The sequence below is a fragment of the Vombatus ursinus genome, unplaced genomic scaffold (genome assembly GCF_900497805.2).
Source record: "Vombatus ursinus unplaced genomic scaffold, bare-nosed wombat genome assembly UNPS02014830.1, whole genome shotgun sequence".
In the NCBI taxonomy this organism is placed as follows: Eukaryota; Metazoa; Chordata; class Mammalia; order Diprotodontia; family Vombatidae; genus Vombatus; species Vombatus ursinus.
The window spans coordinates 14,347,193-14,370,857 of record NW_020954608.1 but is presented as its reverse complement, the minus strand read 5'-3'; the positions used below and the strand labels follow the sequence as shown (position 1 = coordinate 14,370,857).

At 39.4% G+C, this 23,665-nt stretch overlaps 1 protein-coding gene across 2 annotated transcripts in view; it reads right to left on the bottom strand.

The window, feature by feature from the left end:
* CCDC146 (coiled-coil domain containing 146) overlaps window positions 1-23,665 on the bottom strand; it is a 191,458-nt gene that overhangs the window by 88,475 nt on the left and 79,318 nt on the right. For both annotated transcript variants that reach the window (XM_027838605.1, XM_027838607.1), the window contains exons 3-4: window positions 15,767-15,849; window positions 10,007-10,216 (exon numbers count right to left, since the gene is read on the bottom strand). In XM_027838605.1, coding sequence (XP_027694406.1) covers window positions 10,007-10,216; window positions 15,767-15,849 — 293 coding nt within the window. The remainder of the gene's footprint in view (window positions 1-10,006; window positions 10,217-15,766; window positions 15,850-23,665) is intronic.

Sequence of the window (23,665 nt, the reverse complement as noted above, 5' to 3'; positions counted from 1 at the left end):
GTGTGTGTGTGTGTGTGTGTGTGTGTGTGTGTGTGTGTGTGTGTGTGCATACATACCTTTGTTTTGTCTTTATTTCTGTATCACTAGCATAGGAGGGCATTAATTGTCTATTGAACTGATTTGGTTGACTTGTATAAAAGCACACATTTCCTCACAGAGATAGTATTACTCCCCTAATAAGCATAAAGACCATGATTGTCTGTTTATCAACTTGCTTCTAATTTTCTTCAGACCCCAAGGTCACACGGGAATTAAGAAGCACAGTCAGGATTTGAACCCAAGTCTCCTGACTCCAAATCCAGGGCTCTTTCTACCATACAACAGTGCCTTATATATAGAATACATACCATGCATGCCATTACCCCAACCTCTATTGGCGTAATAATATTGCTAATATATTTTCTTAGCATAGCAATGTAAGGATGAATGTAAAGCCTTTTCAAGCATTGCTGGCTATCTTTACACATTCGAGTCCAGAATATGGCTGGGTATATAGAAGAAGTAATGATCCTTAGGCTCAGCTTTGTCTCTGCACCTTTTCCTGCTCCTCTGCATAAAAGAATGTAAGGAAGAGGTTTGGAATGGGAAAACTGGAAACCCTCAAACCCTAAAGGCTATTTAGCAGGTGCTAGATAGATAACACTTATACACGGATAGTGCCTAAGGGTGGTCTAGGTTTCAGAGAAATGCATGTGAAATGCTTGATTTGGGTGCTGTTGTTATTTAGTCATTTCAGTTGTGTGGGGGTTTCCTTGGCAGAGACACGAGAGTGGTTCGCCATTTCTTTCTCCAGCTCATTTTACAGATGAGGAAACAGAGGTAAACAGGGTTAAGTGACTTGCCCAGGGTCACACAGCTAGTAAGTGCCTGAAGCCAGATCTGAGCTCAGGAAAATGGTAAACATATTGATTATACACTGCAGCAAACTTGACTGGTTCCTTGATTGCATATACTTCATATGATCAGATATGACCACCAAAGTTGTATTGCAGTCATAGTTGCTAAATTCACAGGCAAATTTGTATAAAATCTCAAATAGGCCCCTGTGGTCCACTGCCAGGCTGTCATGGGAAAACAGTGGTAGAGGGGTGCATCCCACCAAACTTTGGCAAGAGCAATACATAGGCCTAAGTGGAAGTGTAGGAGCCCATCTAAAACTGGTCCTCCCTTGGGTGAGAGTGTTATGTGGGCTTTGATAGCAGACAGCTAGATCAGAGTATAACCATATCATGCCTGCTGATGACAGATTAATGATAATAATTTTTAAAAGCTAGTATTCATATAGCTCAAAGCTTTGCAAAGAGTTTTACATACATTCTTATTTTATCCTTGTGAGAACCCTAAGTGGTAGATGGTATTTCGTCCTCATTTAATAGATAAGAAAACAGGCTAAGAGATGTGAAGTGACATTTTCAGAGTCACATAGATATTAAGTGTCTGAAAAATAATTTTAACACAGGACTTTCTGGTTCTATCCACTGCACTACCTAGTTACCTAGATTAATTCTAATAGAGATGAAACAGATTTAGTGGCTGCAGTTTACGGTCTGTAGAAAGGCCTGTCTGTATGATTGGTCCATTAGGCATTCAAATTCTGGTTTTTACAACAGTGTAAAAACCACATCACTGTGATATCTAGGAACACAGATAGTAGTTAAGTTGAAACTGCTGAAAAATAATGCCTAGTGGCTATGATATTGACTGAATTCTTGGCCTTCCAAAATTGATTTAAGTTCTTAGGGTCAGTGTGGACAATGATGTGCTCCCTCAATATGGTGCCTCCATCCTTCAGATGTAGTTCTGACTATGTTTCATCTCCCAAACTACATAAATGGCTCTTTTCTCCATGTGTCATCTTGGGCGAGAAGTATGAGGAGGGCCAGAAAGAAGCCAGGGTAATTTAAGAGGAGGAGCCTCATGATAAAGTTGGATGCATCAGTCTTCAAAGTAAATTATTTCTGTGGAAATGATTATATCAAAACAGGAGTTGAAGTAAAGTGGTTTTCCATGTAATTACATGTGATTTCACCTTTGGAAAGCCTGAAGTCCATCAGAAAGCCTTGGGGAATGAGTGCTTCAGCAGATGAGTGCAAGGTACCTTCTTCAGGGCAAAGAACCTGGGGACAAATCACTGTTCATACACAATGAAGCTAAGAAAACTTTTACTGTATATCTTTCTTGGAGATGAAGATGGAGAGCATCCAATGCATCTTGTGTGACTACATTGATTCTTTATGGGACAATTTTGCACCAAGAATTCTATTTCCTCCTTAAATGGACATTTTTCTAATTCACCAACCAATTTAGCATACTGGGAAGGATTAAGGGGAGTAGTTGTAGATATCTGAAATAAACTATCACTTCCTGGGATGAATACAGCAGGTCTTGAGATGTCAAATTCACAAATCTCTGAAAAACTATATATGCAATGTCATAAACCAGATGACAATACCCAGCCTTCACAGAGGTTGAATTGGAAAGCTACCTTCTGTTTACTGTCCCCTTTGTATCTGGCATATGTTACAGGCTTCTTGGAGGTCCAGTTTGGTGAAAATAACCACTCTAGCCAAGAGGTTCATCAAGCTAAACATAAAGGGTAATAGGTACTGGTCCCAGATGGTGATGCCATTGAGCATTCTATTGTCATGGCAGAGTTATTATTCTCCACATAAAAACAAAACAAAAAACTGATAGCTAACACTTAGGCAAGGGAAGTAGAAGACTAGATGACCTGATCTTTTGATTCTTTTCCAAGAATTGTCACAGAGTTGACATCTCTGGCCTCGTCAATAAATAGATCCAGTCAGATAGGACTAAAAATCATAGAATTATGTTAACCACCTGATTGTGAGGTTACAAGGGGTTAATATATAACTACAACTACTCTAAATATACCCTAAAAGTTCAGATGCTAATAGTCAGAAGGGTAAGCTAGCTTGGGATCCTGTTCTAAGTAATGTGTCCAGAAACACCAAGAGTGTCTTGGTGATGGGGAGGCAGGGATTATATATGCAGTGGCTGAATTAAGTAGCATTAGACAACCAATTCTTAATACTTCTTGAAGGAACAGAGAGTGGGTTAAATTTAAGCTCTGTTGTTGTTGAGTCACTTTTCAGTCACATTCAACTTTTCATGACCCCTTTGGGGTTTTCTTGGCAAAGATACTAGTAGTTTGCCATTTCCTTCTCCAGCCCATTTTATAGATGAGGAAACCGGACCTCACGATATTTCTCCAGTTGGACCCACAAGGGCTTGGTTTCCTGCATTACTTCCCTAGAATGTCAGTTTCAAACTGTTTCAGCTGCTACCATAATGGCATAGTATCTGGGTGTATTCCTTTTGCTTTTAAAAAATTATCAATAGCTTCTATTCTATATCATCTTCCTTTCCAAATATATTCCTCCCCCTTCTTCCCTTAGGGTCATCTCTTGTAGCAAAGAATAAATGTAATGAGGAGAGCAGATATTGAAGACTGAGTTTGTAGACCATGTTGAGATTTGTCCTTCCTGCTGAGTTATACAGAGCACACACAGATCTACTCCCTACCTGGTTCCAAACTCTTATGTGGAATAACTTTGGAAGGTTGTTTTCATCCATGTTGCCATCCTGAATGGGTGGTTTTGTGTGATGATAAAAAGTTTTCTCATTGGCTGTGGAGCCTGAAGAACCAATGACTCAAGTGGTGCTGAGCCGGAACTGAGAATGAATGTGAAAACCATGACATGAGGATCTCTCAATCTCTTTTCCTTCCTTGCAGCGAGTGAGGCAAGAAATAGACTGGGAGTTGCTGGGTGGAGAGAAGGGCTGCTGCCCTACCTGCCACCTGGCCTCTGTGTGTCAAGGAGCACATCACATCTCTGTTTCTTTTGTGTTCATTCTTTCCTGATTTTGAGTGAGTGAGTATTCTGACAGAAGAGTGCCCAGATAATCGTGCAAGTTCAGGAGATCCAACAGAGCCATTGGGAGTTCCACTGCCAATCAGACACAATAGCAGAGTGCCCAGAGGCAAGAGCAGTAACCACTGGGATGGTAGAGGCTAAAGACAGAGAACATCTACAAATGGATGTGGAAACACAGTCACTCAAGGATGGCACCAACTTCAGGGAATGTGATCCCTCACAATGGAGAGAAGGATAGGCACTGATTCCTGGAGCCTCGTAGAAAGATACGTCTACAGGGATTCTCATGAAGACTCCACAAATGGCAGGAGTTGGGAGATATTCCTTTGTGACAAGTGTCCTCTACCTGTGTGCCTCACTACCAGTGTACAGACCTTGTGTGTATAAGAAGAGAGTACCCCTCCCCGCATTGTTCTATAGCTGCTGTTCTTTCTAAACCTTCTCCACAAATCTCTCTCAGGGGAATGTTTTTGTAACCACTTTTCTTGGTATATGGCCACAATTGATGTCCTTTGCTAAACATTAATTAAAGCTTCTGGCTGATTGATAACAGGGAGCACACTAATGGAGGCCTGTCAGAAGCAACAGCATTAGGAACCTCAGCCCCTCAAGGTTACCTCTAGACTGCTGAGGTGAGAAGTAATCATTGTCTACTGAGGAGCCAAATTGCCAGGGACAGTGTGAGTTAGGGAAGTGGTCCCAGAGGTATTATTACATAAAAAAGAGAGGTGTAGGGAAGTAATTCAGGAAAACTAAACAACACATCAATCAAGTCTGTGAACGTATGCAATGTTCTTCAACCGTAGTCCCCCACCTCTGCAAAGAAAAGAGGGAGGCACATTTTCAAAAAAATTTCTTCAGGCTTAGCTTGAGTGAGTATAATAATTAAATAATGTTCAATTCACTCTGTCTTAGAACCAACTCTATAAAAGTTTGCAAAGTGCTTTACTCACCATAGCACAGTAAATGTTATCTCAATTTTATAGACTAAATTAATGCTGAATGGGATGTGCTGATAAATGTTTAGCAACAGGCTCTCAAAAAATTATGCACAACACACTTTTATCTGCATTATTAACTTTTTTTCATCACTTAAGTATAGACAATCAACAAAACAATACATCAAGCCCTGATCTGTAGCATTTGCCAATTCCCGAGGTCTAAATTCTCACACTGAAAATTTAGCAACGATCTCTCATGAGCTGGCTCCAGCACACCACTGGTGAGAGGTTAAGTGATTTATCCAGAGTCACACTAGTACGTGTCTGAGAAATTAAGTGAAGTGAAGACTTTTGCATTGAAGGTGTCTTTTTCTCCAGTATTCTGCTGCTGCTATGTCCTGATATTCTGGCATATAAATATAAACACACATGCACAGAATAATATATATAATATACAATGCATCAGTGTGCATCTCTAAAACATCACATAATAGATGTGCACAAAACATACATGTGCTCACATGCATGCATGTAAATGTACATGTATACAAATATAGGCATACATGTGTATATAAACACATATACATACATATGTATATATACACATGTATATATGTATATGCATATACACAGATATCTATCTATTCATCTATCTATCCTATCCTCTCCTATAGCCCTCTGCTCTGCTGCAGCCAGCAAGTCCACTGTAAAATGTTTGCTTGAGCTCCTAAAGGAATTCTTCTACACTGTCAAATAGGGAGCTACTCTTTTCTTTTTTTTTTTGCTTTTTGGTGAGGCAATCAGAGTTAAGTGACTTGCCCAGGGTCTCAAAGCTATTAAGTGTCAAGCGTCTGAGGCTGTATTTGAACTCAGATCCTCCTGACTCCAAGGCCAGAATTTTATCCACTGAATTACCTAGCTGCCCTTTAGGGAGCTATTCTGAGGAGGTAGGACATGGCACAGCAATTTGTTCTACTAGGTAGGCCTTGCCGTCTTGGTACATAAAACTTGCACTGAGTCAAGAACTATGGAAGGTCCACTCCCCACCCAGAAAAATATTCTAGAGGGCTTTGAATGCAATCTATGGCCAAAGCTGCTCTCGGCTACTTCTAAGCCAGCAGTTTGCCTCCTTCAAAGAAGCAATGGCACCTTCCAAGATAGCCACCTCCTGCGACACTTGGGTCAACTGTCCCTATAATTTCTCCATCCCTACTAAGGAGCTTGTGTCCTGGCAAGCTGCTCCAGCATTGTCAACTCTGTGCCACTGTCTTGGTAAGTCAGGCAGTGCTGTCATATCCCACTTGGACAGAGTTGCCATCTATCAGTGGTTGGGAAAAGAGGGAGAGGGGAATACCCACCATGGCAGAGGGTTGGGGTTTCAATTGGGAGCAAAGCAAGCGTGAACCAAAAGGTTGAGCTGGGCCAATACCAGAGTTTCTTCGAGAGCTCAAGGCAAGTGGGAAACTGATTACAGGAATGGAGACTTGGGCCAGCACTGGACCAGATGCAAGGGGCATTATTGAGCTGACTGATTTTATAGTAGCTGCTTCTGTTTCCTGCCCACCAGCCTGTGCTCTCATGTCAGTGTGACCACAGACCAAGCCACTGATGCCCCCTCTCCTGAGTTAGAGGTACAGCTTCAGACAAAGGCTTGGATAGGGGTCAGGAGAACAACAGCTGTGTTGTGTCTATGTCTCCCCCTCCCTTCCCTAGCCCCCAACCTCTCTTTTGTGAACTGTGGCTCCAAGCCCTTCAGACTCACAACCTAGATGCTGTCCTGGCCTCCTACTATTTCTCCCTCCTCCCTGCTTAATATGCAAGCTGTCGCCAAGGCCTTTTGCTTTTACCTTTGCAACATCTCTCATATACATCTCTCCGCTGATATTGACACTACCCTGGTACAGGTCCTCATCAACTCACACTTGGACTACTGCCATAGCCTGCTGGTGGGTCGGCCTGACTCACATCTCTCACCACGAGAATCCATCTTCCATTTAGCCACCAAATGATTTTCTTAAAGCACAGGCCCAACCATGCCACTCCCTTACTCAAGAAACACCAGTGGCTCCCCATCACCTCCAGGATCAAATATAAAATCCTCTGTTTGGTGTGTGGAGCTCTTTTTCTCCTAATCCTCCTGGCCCCCAACCTTTCCCATCTTTTCACACATTCCTCCACTCTACCTACTCTTCAATCCAGTGATACGGGCCTCCTGGCTGTTCACAAACAAGACACTCACTCCATCTCTGTGCTTCAGGCCTTTCTCTGGCTGTTCCCTATGCCCATGACGCTGCCCCTCCTCATTTCCACCCCCTGGCTTCCAACTAAAATGACCATGCCTTTTACCCAAATCACTCTGGCTTTCACTGATTGGCCAATAATAGGTATCAGCCCAAGCCTCATTTGCTCATTGTTTGGGTTCTGTTGATTCAGAGTGAGTATAAATAGCATTGTTTCTGTTCTGGCCAGAAACTCTGAGTGTCTTCCCCTCCCAGACTGATTCTTTTGTGAAGGCGAACTAGGCCATCTTTTGCCTCAGTTCTTGCCTAGCCTTTAACTACTGAATGGGTGTTGCCTCAGACACATTGAGACCTGGGAAAGACGTTAGCTTGAAAAGGGCACAGTTTCCCACTCCATCCAGGGCCATCACCAGTCATCCTGACTTAAGTCTTGCCATTGGATTCAGATGGCTCTGGAGGAGGGCAAGGCTGATAATCTGCACAGTTCTGCTTCACTTAAATCCAATTCACTTGCAAGTCAAGACATCACCCTCCTGATGTCATTGGTCCTCTCTGAGAATGAAGGCCAAAGAACAACAAAATGCTGTCTTCTATAGCAGAGGTGTCAGATACTTCATCTGTGGGCCACATGCAGTCCACAACACTCCCAATGGTAGCCCAAACCAGATTTGAAGTGTGATTGAGAAATAGTTAAAAAAAAAATAAAAATATAATAAAACAGAGATAACACTACATTTTAAAACTAAGTCAATATGCACCTGCAGGCATCCTTATGAATGGTTTAGTGGCCCCAGTTTTTATTTGAGTTTAACACCATGTTCTACAGGAAGCCTTTTCCAACCCCTCTTAATTCTAGTTCCTTTCATCCAGTAATTATTTCCTGTTTTTCCTGTGTATAGTTCATACACATTTATTTGTTGTCTCCCCCATTAGATTGCACCATCCTTGAGGGCAGGTACTTGTCTTTTGTCTCTTTTTGTATCCCTAGTGCTTATTAGCATCATCCTGGCACGTACTAGGCACTTAATGTTTATTGACTGACAAGTCATTGGAAGGCTAAGTCTGTGTTAACAGGATATTTCAGATACAGTTCAGGCTACACATCTGATTGATTGTTCTGAGACTGCACCCGTCAAGTCTTTAGGCCCCCAATGTTAAAATTTAGTGGTGTAGTGAGAACTAATCCAGGAATATATTAATAAGGCTGTGCCCTAGCCATACCAGATCTCAAATTGTTTTATAAAGCAGCAATCATCAAAACTACTTGGTACTGGTTAAGAAATAGAGTGGTGGATCAGTGGAATTGGTTAGGTACGCAAGACACAGTAGTCAATGACTATAGTAGTCTACTGTTTGATAAACCCAAAGATCCCAGCTTCTGGGATAAGAACTCACTATTTGACAAAAACTTTTGGGAAAACTGGAAAAGAGTATGGCAGAAACTAGTCATAGACCAAAATCTTATACCACATACCAAAGTAAAGTAAAAATGGGTACATGATTTAGATATGAAGACTGATACTTATAAGCATAGGAGATACTTATAAACTAGGAGAGCAAAGAATAGTTTGCCTATCAAATTTATGGAGAACAGAAGAATTTATGGCCAAACAAGAGATAGAGAATATTATAAAATACAAAATGGATAATTTTGATTACACTAAACTGAAAAGTTTTTACAGAAATAAAGCCAATACAACCAAGATTAGGAGGGAAGCAGAAAACTGGGAAAGATTTTTTACAACTAGTGTCTCTGATAAGGGTGTCATTTCTAAAATATATAGAGAACTAAGTCAAATTTATAAGAATACAAGTCATTCCCCAATTGATAAATATTCAAATGGTATGAACGGGCAGTTTTCAGAGGAAGAAATTAAAGCTATCAATAATCATATGAAAAATGCTCCAAATCACTATTGATTAGAGAAATGCAAATTAAAATGACTCTGAGGTACCACATCACACCTATCAGATTGGCTAACATGACAAAACAGGAAAAAGATAAATATTGAAGATGTGGGAAAATTGAAACACTAATACATTGTTGGTAGAGTTGTGAACTGATTTAACCTTTGGAGAGGAATTTGAAACTATGCCCAAAGGCCTATAAAAACATACATACCCTTTACCCATCAATAGCACTTCTAGGGCTGTATCCCAAAGAGATAACAAAAATGGGAAAAGGACCCACATGTACAAAAATATTTATAGCAGCTCTTTCTGCAGTGGCAAAGAACTGGAAATTGAGGGGATGCCCATCAATTGGGGAATGGCTGAACAAGTTGTGGTATACGAATGTAATGGAATACTATTGTGCTATAAGAAATGATGAGCAAGCAGACTTCAGAAAAAACTGGAAAAACTTGTATGGTCTGATGCTGAGTGAAGTGAGCAGAACCAGGAGAACATACAAAGTAACAGCCACGTTGTGCAATGACCAACTTTGATAGACTTAGCTCTTCTCAGCAATGCAAGAATCTAAGATAACTCCAAAAGTCTCATGATAGAAAATGTAATCCACATCCAGAGAAAGAGCTATGGAGTCTGAATGCAGATTGATGCACACTATTTGCTCTTTTTTTTCCTTCTGTTGTGTTTTGTTTCCTCTTTCTGGTGGTTCCTCCTATTAGTTCTAATTCTCACATCACTAATGTGAAAATATGTTTAATAGGAATGCATATGTAGAGCCTATATCAGATTGCACACCATCTTGGAGAGGGATGGCAGAGAGGAAGGGGGAGAAAATTTAAAACTCAAAAGCTTATGGAAGTGAATGTTGAAAACTAAAAATAAATTAATTAAAAAAATAAGGCTGTGCCACATTACACACAATTGATTCTCAGGCTAGAAAATCAGTTTGCTATCCTTAAAAATACTACTTTGGTCACATCTATTTCCAATCTATTTGATGATAAGACATACATACCTACTCAGCCTATACTGCGTGTGGAACTCTCTTTCTTTTGCTGCATTATATTCATTTTGATACTTAAGAAGTTGTTCTCTCATCTTGGAGACCTCGGTGCTAATTCCTTCTGGAAACGTATCGGCATTTTCCAGGTGTCGTTGTTGCTGTTCTATCTCCGAAGTGAATCTTTTGGCATCCTGCAGCAGTTGGAGCTCAGACTCTTGTGTGCTGTATATATATAAAAAGACATACACACACACACATATATATATATATATATATATATATATATATAATTAAAAGGGCATGCTCCCAAATATCTGGACTAGAGTGGGAAGGAATCTATGTTCACAGCTATGCCTGACTCTTTCCCCCTTGGGTTCCCAAGTCTTTATCTGTTAATTCTCTACAGAGCCCAGAGCTGCCTCCAGTCTTATCATCATTGCACCAGGCAATCACCTATTTGTTCTGAGTTATGTTATGTGAAAATCTCTATTCCTCTTAATTCAGCCAAGAAAAGTTGAGCATTATTCAAAAGGAAAATTTACTAGGAGTAAGAGAAAACAAGTCAAACCAAAGCCTTCATTCTCATCCTGGTCCTTAGCACTTAAATGAGGAAAGGCATTTTCCTATCAGGTTCTTAAAGATCTCTGTCCTGGGTTGTCCTGCAGTGACTTTGCAGGATCCTCTCCAGGAATTTACCTATGGTTTGAGGGCTCTAGAATGTCCATCTTCACTCCTGATCCATTTCTGCATGACTTGCCTTGTTTGTTGAAAGCATATGCATCAGTTGATTGTTAAGGCTGATTCTCATCTTGGCTAACTAAAACTTGGCTTGTATAATCCCTGAACTTCCTTCTGTATTCAGCATCCTATGATGTCTTTTACATAAGTGTTCTAAGCTAGCATCTGGCTAGCCTCCACAATCTGGCTCCAACCAACCTTTCCTGATTTATTTCACATTATCCTACGCTTTCTCCATGTTACAAACCAACTAGACTCTTAGCTATTCCCTAAATTCAGCACATCATCTTCTGTTTCTATTCCTTCACATAATCTATGCTCCAATTCTAGAATTCAATCTCCCCTCTCCTCAGTTCAGGCACCACCTCCTCAGCAAAGTCTTTCCTGATCCTCCAATTGTTAGTACACTCTCCTTGCTCAAATGACCCTGTATTTACGTGTGTGAAGAAAGTAAGCTCCTTGAAGGCTGGGCTGTTTTAAAAAAATCCTTATATCCTTCCTGGCACTTAGAACAGTGCCTTACATGTAAGTGATGCTTAATATTTTGGTTTTTTTGGGGGGGGTGTGGCTTTGAGCTGGTTATGTGGCCTGGGTGGTAGAAATCATTTTCCCTGGGGCCTCTTTGCACCATACATATTATGTACTTTTAAGGACCAGAAGCAGACTCCCTGTTCCCTTTTGTTTTAAAGTCTCTGATCACTTTGGGACTGCCCGTTAAGTTTCTCTTTCCTTTCTCAGCAGTGCCTCCCTACTTTCAGCTTACTTTAGGGCACAAATCACATGCCCTTAACCCGATAACTGACAAAACTTTTCCGAGCTTAGGTTACCAGCTTGGACCTAGCTTCTCTTTCTTTGATGACGCGTCACTCAGGTCCTCAGAGAAACGGTCTCCTTGAATTCTATTTTTACAGTTTTACAATAACCAAATAGTTTAAGTGTAAGGTAACAATGGACATAATTTCCACCAAGGGAAGAGGAGAGTCATCTCCTTACATGCTAGGTGCATGTAACCTTGAAACTTCTTGGTTTAATTTCAAAGTTACTCTATAATATTAACACAGGAACCCCCTAATTTACAAACAAATTATATTACGTAAGTTTCTGTGTGAATTGTTTGGAAAGTAGAACACATGTTCCCCATAGAAGTAATGTTACAGATGGCACTTGGGCAGACCAAGCCAGCCCATCTGGCATAAACCCATTTAAATGTAATGTATCTGAAGCATAGTGTTGTATTAATAGCACTGAAGGGCCTAACCATCCTATGTAATGATACATTCAGAGTTCTCACTTGGGGAGTTTGGAATACCTTTCTGTCTAGGCAGCAGGAACAGTGTTCTTCCCACCTGTCTTTATTCCCTTCTATTTGTCCAACCTGTTGGAGAGTGGGAGCAGAAATTCCACCAGTTTAGAACCATTGGTAGGGATTCATTCTCAAGACTCTTGGGACTTACACTCTTGAATGCTCTGGTTAGAAAAGAGAAGCAGATATGGAGGGGAGGAGCAGGTGCTTGGTGAGGAGTGGGAGTGTAATTAGGTGCTCTCTTCTGTCTTTTCCTTCCTCCTTTTTATGCCAGCAGGAATTGGGGTGAAGTAAGAAGCAAGATAGGGACTGGCAGATGGTGAGGAAAGATGGCAGAGTTTTTGGCAGTGGTCACATGGTAGATTATCAGTGTCAAAGGAAAGTAGGGAGGTCAAGAAAAACCCTCCCAGAATCAGACAGGGCAGGGGAGCTCCTGTCATTACTTGTCAGCAATGTATTCATGGACCCTCTTCATGAACTACTGAAGCCTTAAAAATATATAGCATGATGTTATATTTTTATAACCTTCTGGTTATGAAAACAATATAAATAAGTGAAAAATCTTATTTTTCACTTATTTATATTGTTTTCATACTTTTTTTGCTTAAATGAATATGAAATCAAGTAAAACTTCATTTATACTTATTAGGAAGAGCTAAAGGCCACAGTTCTGTATCCCCACACTGTCAGGGCAAAGAGTAGGCACTAAATCAATACATACTGTGTGGCTGATATGGCTTTGTAGACCTTTTGGATTTTTGTATGTTTTGATCCTCCAACAATAGGAGCTATCTACAAGTCTGAATATATCTTTTTACTTTCCTTATTTCTCCTACTACATTTTAAGGTCAGGAGAGGTTCTACTTTCACTGCTGTATTTCTAGAACCTAGTCACAGATCATTCTACATTGAATTTGGATTAAATGTTTGCTGAATTTTGAAAGTTCTGACTCTACCTATCATTCTCTCTCTCCCTGTGCCTCTTCTTCATCTTCTTCATGACTTATATTTCCTTCATCCTTAAGTGCCCTAGTTTCATTTCCTTTCCTTTCTTGATAGTTAATCTATTTAATCGTTCAAATTTATAGTATACTGTAATCCTGAATTCCTAATCTACTTACACACACACACACACACACACACACACACGCACACACACACTCATCACTTTAGTTTTTGTAAAGCACTTTAAAGATAATATCTCATTTGATACTCTGAACAACTTTGGCAGGTGGGTACTATTATTATTCCATTTTGCATTAGAAGAAACTGAGGCAGAGGTTAAGTGACTTGCCCATCGCCCCCAGTTAGTAAGTATCTGAAGCCAGATTTGAAATCAGGTACAATTTAGTTCCTTTGCTCTTATTCATTTACTTTTAAATGGTCCTAGAGAAAGTCATATTACATATTTAATTCATCTGGGCCCTTACGTATATCACATTTCTTCAGCAGCTGTTCCAAACCATCTATTGTCTCCTCAAGCCTCCCACTCCACTCTCTCCACCCCTATCCCTCAGCAAAAGATCTCAGCTCATACTTTACTGAAAGAAAATAAAGAAGTCATTCACTATTAACTTCCTCTTTTCCCCTTCTCTATATTTCTGTCTTTCCTGATCTCATTCCCCATTCTTACCTCCTTTACTCGAGCCTCTGATAAAGAGGTGACTCTTCTCTTCAGGAAAGTCTATATCTTTACTTATTCCCAGAGACCCTATCCCCTTCTAGCTCCTTTATCATATTGCCCTCACAATCATCTTCCACTCTAATTTTTAATCTCTTTCTATTGGCACCCTCCCTGCTGCCTACCAACATGCTCAACCTGCCCTTTTCTCCCATCATCAAAAAACCTTTGACACTTGACTTTTCCATCCCCTTAGGCCATGGTCCTTATGTCTCTCCTTTCTTTTACCATTGAACTTCCAGGAAAAAAAAAACTTTCTATATATTCTTTACCTCCACTTCCTATTTGCAAGATTAGAAAATTGGAGTTCTATTTTGACTGGAAGGGAAGTGAAAGAAGTGGTTTCAAAACAGCATTGGAACCTGCAGTGAAAAAGCTCTGTGGTTTGGGGAATGGGCAGCTATCATACCATCACAACAAAAAGCCATATGTTCTGTGACCATGTTCCATTCTTCCCTTATCCCACCCTTAGCAATTTACCAAATAAAGACAAAGATTCTGCCCCTTTTCCCATTCCCCTCAAGGCTACTGATAATTAGATTCAATACTGATAATAGATTCAATCATCTATATTTTTGACAGCAAGACCCTAAATATATGTCCCATTCCACTGAACTTAACAAAGCATTAATTCAATTATGGGGATGTATTCACAAGGCTTTGTTCTGAGTCCTCTCCTCTTCTCTCTCTGCAAACTCTCTTGGTGGCTTCAATTATCACCTCTATGCAATTACAAAGATGGATCATAGATTTAATATTCAACCCTGGTTTTTCTTCTGCCCCCCATGTATGCATCACTGGCTTCTTACTGGACACTTCCCAGGAGATGTCTCATAGCATCTCAAACCCAACTCATCTTTCCCTCAAAACTGAACCCCCCTCCTCCTTAACTTCTCTATTTTCATGAGTAAAACTCTTTCAGTTCCTCAGGTTTTCAATCTCAGTTATCTTTAACTCTTTACTTTCCTCCACACCCTCCATATCTAATCAGTTGCCAAGCATTGTTTCTACCTCCACAGTATGTCTTGTAACTGTTCTCTTCTTCACACTCACACGGCTACTGTGCTAATAGTCATGTCCTCATCACCTCTCTCCTGCTAGAAGAGCCTCCTATCTGTTATCTCTCTCTCTCTTCCTTCTCCAATTCATTATCCACATAACTGCCAAAGCAAAAGCACAAGTCCCTGTCATTCCCTTGCCCAAGAAGCTCCGAAGGAGAGCTACTATCTGTAGAATAAAATGCAAATTCCTACATTGGGCATTTAAAACCTTTTCCATTCTGGCTCTAGTCTAAGCTTCCAGGGTTACTTTCTATTGCTAACCTTCACACTCTCTATATCCCAACCCACTGGCCTCCTTGCTGTTCCATCTCCCACTTTCTGCCTTTGTACAGGTGATTCCTCATGCCTGGAGTTCACTCCTTCTTTACTTGTTGTTTTGAATTGTTTTCAGTACTTGAATCAATTGACTCATTAACTGAATTCTGATTCATCCAATGTGAACACACACAAATGAAAAACATTATTTTACCTATTTCCAAATTAGAGTATTTTTTTCACTTCTGGCAAGTTTTGAGAAGGAAACATATAATATTTTCCCTCAATCAATAATTATTTATTGAGATTTCTACTATAAGATCAGTATGGTGCTAGGGCCTCCAGGCCCTATATGAGAAATAGAGAACAAAGATCTTTGCTTTCAAGAATAACAGTCTATTTCCTCCCCTAGGATGTTGCTTTTTTGTTTTGTTTTGTCTTGTTTTTAAATAGTAGGAAGTATTCTAAAAGCTTGGCCAGAGCACTTCAAGATGTGCAATTTTTTTTCTTCCTTTGGACAAAATATAGAGAATACTCAAATGATTTTTTTAAACTGCCCTATGTGTAGGTGTTGGTGCAGATGATTCTCTTGGCTGAGGTTTTGAGTTAACTCTGGCAGTAGGAATCAATTCACCTGAATAATTACCTCTTGCCTGTTTTTTTTAAAGTGGCAATATAGTTGGGAAATTCTGTAAGCTTGGTAATACATTCCACAGAATTTGTAAACAACATACCTTATCACAATATCATGCAGTAAAGTATACTTTGCTTTCAACTCAGCCATTCTGGTCCCAGGTATTTTTCCAGCAGCAAATAACTAGTACGGGGGGAAAATGCCATTATTAAACATGCTTTTAAGTAGAATGAATTCAGTTTATTCATTTTACAAACATTTATTAAGTGTCTAATGGCTTCCAAGAGTTTAGGGAATACACAAATTACATAAATCATGGCCCTACCCTCATGTTCATGATGGTGTAGGAGAATAAGACACAAACAGATAACTATAATATACAACATTTCATGATTAGATGCATTAGAAATTTGAGAAACAAAGTACTTAGGGTTAGCCATGCTCTAGTGCTCTTGAAGTGTTTCTTATAGCCTTATTTAATTTAAGTCTAGAATTAGGAATAGGATGCCAAGGGCATAAACTATATTTATTTATTTCAAAATAGTTTCTTATTGATGTTTTCTATTTTTTATATCAACATCACATCTCACGTATTTTTCTCCCTTCCCCTTCCCAAGAGCCATCCCCTATGACAAACAGGTTTTTTTTTTTGAGAGGAAAAAAAATCAACATTATTGTCAAAACATTGACAAAGTCCAAAAATATGTGTAATGTGCAATGTACCACCAAGGGATAGGTTCTCATATCTCTTCATTTGAATATCACTTGATCTTTATAATTTTGTTATATTTACTTTTGATTTTTTGGTGTGTCATTCTTTCCATTTACATTGTTGGGGTCACTGTGTATGTTGTTTTCTTGGCTCTGCTCACTTTATTCTGCATCAGTTCATATAGATCTTTCCATGCTTCTCTGTATTCATCACATGCATCGCATATATAATTTCTTAGAGTGCAGTAGTAAGTAGTCCATTACATTCATGTACCACAATTTGTTTAGCCATTTCCTAATCAATGGGCATCTACTTTGTTTCCAGTTCTTAGTGATTACAAAAAAGTAATATGATAAATATTTTGGAGTATATGGGACTTTAGGACACATAGAAGCCACTGGGAATACAGCTTTAGCTGGGATGGAGGTTGGGGACCGGTAGTTAGTTATAGTCATTAATAATGGTCACCAAAGCACCTAAGAGATTTGACTAAATTCTGTCCAAGTGCCAATGGAGATCGAATTTCAATCAACTGGGGTGCACTGTGCATTAACAGAGGTTAAGTGATTTGTCCAACATCATATAGCTTAAGTGTCTGAGGCCAGATTTGAACTCAGGTCTTCCTGACTCCAGGTCTGGCACTCTAACTGTTGCACCATCTATCTGTTCTAGAAGACAGAAAGATGCTGCCTGACTCTAGATAAATGTGTGTCCAGAGGTCCTTGAGCTATAAAACTCATATGAGCCTAAAAAGAAGGCAATTCCAGGCTTGGTGCCTTATTGCAAGAGGTGAGAGCTTTCCAGAGATAACCATGACCATTGGCCAGATGGGGAGAGCAATTTTAAGACTGCTTTCTGCCAGCATGGAGGGGCCTAGGATGAGCAGACAGTGCTCTGGAGGTAAAGAGGACATACACTAGGAGATGAACATGATTTTATTTTCTCATGGAGTGGCACTATACTAGCATAGCACAATTTAGCAAATTTCATGGATGTGACAGCTTTTTTATGGCAGACACCGACGTGGAAAATTCTTAACTCATGGATTTTAAGTAACACTGGAGAATATTTGTGGTGAGGCATTGAGAGACCAGGATGTATTGTTGGATTTTTTGTTGCTGTGATTTGCCTACTGCAGAATATAGTATTAGATTTTTCTTTAACAAAACGTTCTTTTGTTATATTATGTTACATAAGTTTATATTACATTACATTTTGTTTCATTATTTGTTACATTATGTGTTTACATGCAAGGCTGTGACATAACCTTGCAGAGGAGTCAGTGGAGCAATTCTTCAGTATTTTAAGTCAAGAGAAGTCACATCTCTGTAAAGGAAACTGGACCATTCATACCAAGCACAATATTGACCAGGTTTTTGTTGTCTTAACAGCAGATGCACAAAAGGAATATCTGAACATTTTTCTAGATCACAGCATTTGGTTACATGTTAGAGATAAAACGCAAGAGTTAATATTGTGGAAAGGTACTTTTGCTTCATTTATGCCCTGCGTTGAGACTTTAGTTTTTATGTTTTTAAAACTAACCTCTTTATGTTAAAATCAGCCTTACTGGTGAAAAATTTATCTATTCACTTTATTTAATAAACACCTAGCAGCCTCCAACTCCATTTCACAACTAGTTATCACTAACAAACTATATGACCTTGAACAAATGACAATTTCAGTTCCTCATCTATAAACTCAGATAATTGGATTAGATGACCTATAAGCCTCCTTCCACTCTAACAGCCAATACAATGCTATATTTTTAGGATCATCAAACATGTTGGCAGTATGTAGACATATAGGCTATGTCTTTTTGTTATTGCTGAGTTGTTTTAGCTGTGTCCTACTCTTCATGACCCCATTTGAGGTTTTCTTTCTCACCCCTCCCATCGCTGCTTCTGTCATCTATTACTTTCTCCTCCCTTTCCCCTGCCTTCTTTCTTGTCTCAAATCTTTCATTTTCCTGCTGTTCTCTCACACTCTTAGGATTTTCTTTCAGGAGCATTTTTATTCCTATGCTCTTGAACCTCAGCTACAGTAGTACAATGATTTATCTGCTCCCACTTGAAGCTGTGTTGGGGTTGGTTCTAGCCAGTGAAAAAGCATATAAATGCCAAGAGGCCAGGACAGGAATCTACCCTGAGTATTGTCTTCTTGATAGGAGAGGCAGTTAGAGGTGCAGTGGATAAAGGGCTGGGCCTGGAGTCAGTAAAACTCATCTTCATGGGTTCAAATCTGGCTGCAGGCACTTATTAGGCTGTGTAACCCTGGGCAACTCTGTTTGCCTCAGTTCCCTCATCTGTAAAATGAGCCAGAGAAGGAAATGGCAAACCACTCCACTATCTTTGCCAAGAAAACCCCAAATGGGGTCACAGAGAATAGGACAAGACTGAAAAACAACAACCACAAAATTTTAATCCCAGCCCCTAGCTTGACCAAAGACTACCTCTACCTGACAACATCTGACGTGCTTCTAAGTGATTCCATCTCTGTGGGTCTGCTTTTTCTACCAACCAGTGAGAGAATTTCTTCCTTTCTTCTGGTTAGCAAGTAGATCAGTCACAGAGTTACTTCTTCAGATCTCCTCACTTTTTTTCCCCACTGTAAATGCTTTGCAGGCCATTTTATTTACTATATGACTATTTCAGGCAATTGGGAGCTATGTATTTGATCATTAGATAAATGAAAATGTTTCATAATTGTGGCCTGCACTTACCTGGAATAACTGGATTCTTACTATTCTATACCACCTTCATATTTCATATGTAGATAGATAGATATATTTTTTATCTACACACACACACACAAATTGTTGAAAGAGGAGTCCTGAATTAGAAATAAAATCTGGTCCCATAAATATTGGCAAATATATTGGAGTGGTTTGCCATTTCCTTCTCTAGCTCTTTTTCACAGGTGAGGAAACTGAGAAAAACAGGGTTAAGTGACTTGCTTTGGGTCACACAGCTAGTAAGTGTCTGAAGCCATATTTGAACTCAGGTCTTCCTGACATTCTATCCACTGTGTGAACTAGCTGCTCCAGGTTATGTCTAGATAGCAATTAAAGATCTATATAGGGGGAAGGGGTATATGGGCTGCTCAGGAAGGACTAGCACGTCTGGTGTGAGGGCCTGCTGAGCCCTTTTAAGGGCTTCTCATCCACCTTTGGTTTCCACCTGTCACCCACCTCTCACCTGTGACTCTAAGAAGCTGTAGCATGCATAGTGGCCACACTCCAGTAAACCATCTCAGCAGACAGGCCAAACCAAGTAGAGGCCTATAACTTACAGGCCTCAAACTCATCGGTGAGTTAGGGGAACCCTAAGCAAACGAAGACTTCCCCCAGTACAATGGGCAGATGAGAACAATGTGTTACAATGGCCATGACGGCAGCTGAAACAGGCACCGTGGAGCACTTTAGAGCTTGGTCAGACGTTGAAGATGCCACGTCATCCACTGCATCCCATGCCATTGCCAGTAGTTCTCACTTTTGTCTTGACACCGGACTTTTATCAGTACAGCAAATTATTGTTTCAATACATACATACATATATATGTACATACAACAAGGTTCTTCCTAGCTGAGTCTATGATCTTATGACTCTATGAAGTGTTGCTACGTGGCCAGCCCCAAATTTTGGCCTCTCTGGCAGGATATGTGTGGATTTGTGTGATTATAGGTATATGAACAATTCAGGTCTTTTTTTTTTCTGCAAGCAACAACTGATAGTATCACCTCATCCTTTCCTGGATGCTGCCTAGCTACTCCAGTGGCCTGGTATTCTAAGAAATTCAGAGCCTCCCAAAAAGTACGGAACCTCGAGTAATTTCCCTAGTCTGTCATACTCTGCTTACAGTCCAGTCTTTGTAATCTAATGACTCAAAATGTGCCTGTCTTTGTAGGAACAAGCAACATAGAAAATAAAGTGTTAACTTTGCAGGTAGAAGACTTAAGTGATGTGTTTTCCTTGGAGAGATTCCTCTGTCAGCCATGTCTTAAAGAGCAATGCAAGAGACAGTCATCAACTCTCTCCTCTCTGTGGTGGCCGTGGCAGAGGCAGTGGCAGCGGCAGGTTCTGATGTCAGCTTGGTTCTCAGCCATATCGTCCATACTCCAGACTCCTTTGATACTATTTGGTACCACTCTTCATAAATCACAATAGACAGTAAGCCAAGGAGGCATGCTGGCAATTTCTTATGCCAACAGAGAAGGCAGAAATGCTAAAGAACTGTTCGTTCTTCCCTTCCATTTCTGCAGGTCTGTCAAGACTCTGATTCACAAGAACTTGTGAAGAACATTGACAGAACAGCATACTTTATATTTAATTATTATTTCCACATGAACCTGAAACAATTAGGTCAAAGGTATGCAAAATAGTTTTAGCTCCATTTTTGTCTGTACTGTGGGTCCAGTTATGAAGTCTATTAAAAGGTAATCTGATTAAAAATTTTTTTAGCATTTTGTACACATAAGATGTAAAGACTTAAAAAGAAATTTTTCTGTGAAATTATAGGTCTCCTTAGACAGATCTGACTGACTCAGAAAACTGATCTCAATTCTCATAGATGAAAATAATTCTGTTGTAACAAAATAACAGTAACATGGAAAAAATGGTGCATAACAAGCAGATACAGAACCAAGTTTATCATGCTTTAAAAATGTATTATGTATGAGATATAGCATAAAACTTAATATGAAATGGTCAAAGAGCATACACAACTAAAGTTAAATAGAATGTCAGAAGGTCAAAAATATGAGGTCATAATTGATGCTTGTGTTCCTAAACTGACTTGTTATTAATTGCAACTTGAAAAAAAATTAATGTTAGAAGTTTAGTAAGTCATGGCAATAAGTTCATGATTTCATAGTTGCTATGAAGGGATATGGAAAAATTTCCAGAGATTCAGATTCTAGGACATTCCAAGGAAAGTAGTTGTTCAGTAAACACTTCATCGACATGAACTCTGTAAGAGGGTCAGTGTGAGACTACCCTGAGGAACGCTTGGGCATTTCCCTTTTTGCCTGTGGTGTGACCTTTATCTCTTCAAAGAAGAACATAAATTCAGCTTACCTACCCTTTTAAATTGCCCACTGATTTGACATCTCTGTGAAAATGAGTTGAGGAGGTCACAACCAGAAGAAAATGTTTCTTAGTCCCAAATTCTTATATTAAAACCAGTCTTGCAGATAAAAATGGATTTGTTCATGGACTCACTGTAACACATATCTGGCAGCCACCTTTATTTCATATACCTAAGACAAGGAATTTACACTTAGAAGGTTAATAAAGGATTGATGTAAAGATAGTTATAGTTGATGGAGTTTAGGGAAGGTAACTAATGAGCAGCATGAAAGAGTGGCATGGTCCTGTGAGAATAAAGTACAAAGAGAGAAATCTCAGAATGAGCCAAGGATGATGATGATTATAAATAATGACAAAATAGTTTGCTGAGTATTTTTTAAAAAGGTATCCTAGGGCAAGAGCAGGATTAGGAACCATTGCTCAGAATAGATGGAACAATTATTCTTTTAAAAATTTTTTTATTGACACTTGCAGCTAAGATGTAACATGAAAATTTCGTAGCAGAGGACAGCTCCCCTTGACAAAAAGCCCAGCAAAGCTTCAAAGTGCTCCTCCACATGAAGCACTGATAAGTAAAAACCAAAGAGAAACCATTCATCCCAGGACTTTATAAGATGACTGCTAGAAGCCTGTGGGCACTCTGAATGGGAGATTCCAGGGGGAGAGTGAAATTAGTCAAAGCTCTGTAAATGGTACCTGAAGTCAGTAACCTCTTGGCCTTGGCTTGATGCTGCAACTAAAGACAAAGCTGACTTCTAATATGGAACTGACCAAACTGAGACAGATCCTTCTATTAAACCTCTGATCCACTGAAAATGGATGGAAGAATGGAAGTAAGAGATAAAAAATAGATTTAGAACTCCGGGGGTAAAATTGATAAGAAAATAAATAACTTATGGGAAAAAAGGGAGACAATCTTGCTAGTATAGTGGACTCCCTGAAAAATAAAACAGAGTAAACAGAATTCAATGATTCTACAAGAAGAAATTTTTAATAGAGTTAAAAGACTTTAAAATTGGAACATATGAGACAAAACTGGAAAATAGTTTGAGAAGAGATGATTTAGAAATCATCAGACTCCCTAAAAGCCATGAGCAAACAAAACATCTGGTTATCTGTCACATTTTAAGAAATCATGAAAGAAAACTGCTCAGATCTAGTAGAACCCAGAGGGCAAAGAAAAAAACCCCAGAAATGTCACATCTAAAATCCAGATATTCCAGGCCAAAGAAAAAAACATAATAAATATCCAGAAATAAAGAGTATAAGTACCAAGAATTTACAATCAGGATCACACACAACTCTGCTGCAACTACTCTGTAAAAGGACTGAGGGTGAGGGGAACATCTTGGAATACAATATTCCAAAAGGCAAAAAATAAATGTTTACAATCAAGAATAATACAGTCTAAAAAAACTGAAGACAATCTTACAAGGGGGAAAATGGGTTATTAATAGAATGGTGAGTTTTCAAGCACTACTGATGAAAAGACCAGAGCTAGGTAGAATCTTTTAAACACAAGCACAGGAGACAAGAGAAACCTAGAAAGGTAAATACATTTGAATGAAATTGGAATTTGAATTGGAAAGAACTAAAATGAGGATTAGACAGCTAGGTGGCCCAGTGAATTGAGTGTTGGGCCTGGAATCATGAAGACTTGAATTCAAAACAGACCTCAGATATTTACTAGTTGTGTGACCCTGGACAAGTTACTTAACCCTATGTGCCTCAGTTCCTCATCTGTAAAATGTGCTGGAGAAGGAAATGGTCAAGAACTCCATTATCTTTATCAAGAAAACCCCAGATGGGGTCATGAAGAGTCAGACACGACTGCAATGACAGAACAACTACAAAATGATGATCGAGTGTTTACTTTTTTATAGGAGAAGAAGAAAGAAATGTACCCTCAGATTACCACTGTGTTGAAGAATTACCAAGGGACTAAAGAAAGGCATGGCATGGGGGTGATTTTGTTATGTTGGTCTTGAGAGGAAACGAAAAGGGAGGGAAAGAGGAAAAAGGGAGGGAGGAACTTATTTTTCTTAATTTGGGTGCTACATTAGAAAAATATATAAAAATGGAAAAGACTGTGGGAGGAGCAGGAATTTCATGAACTTCACTATTACCTGAACAAGGCAAAGGATAAATGAGTGCACACACACACACACACACACACACACACACACACACACACACACAC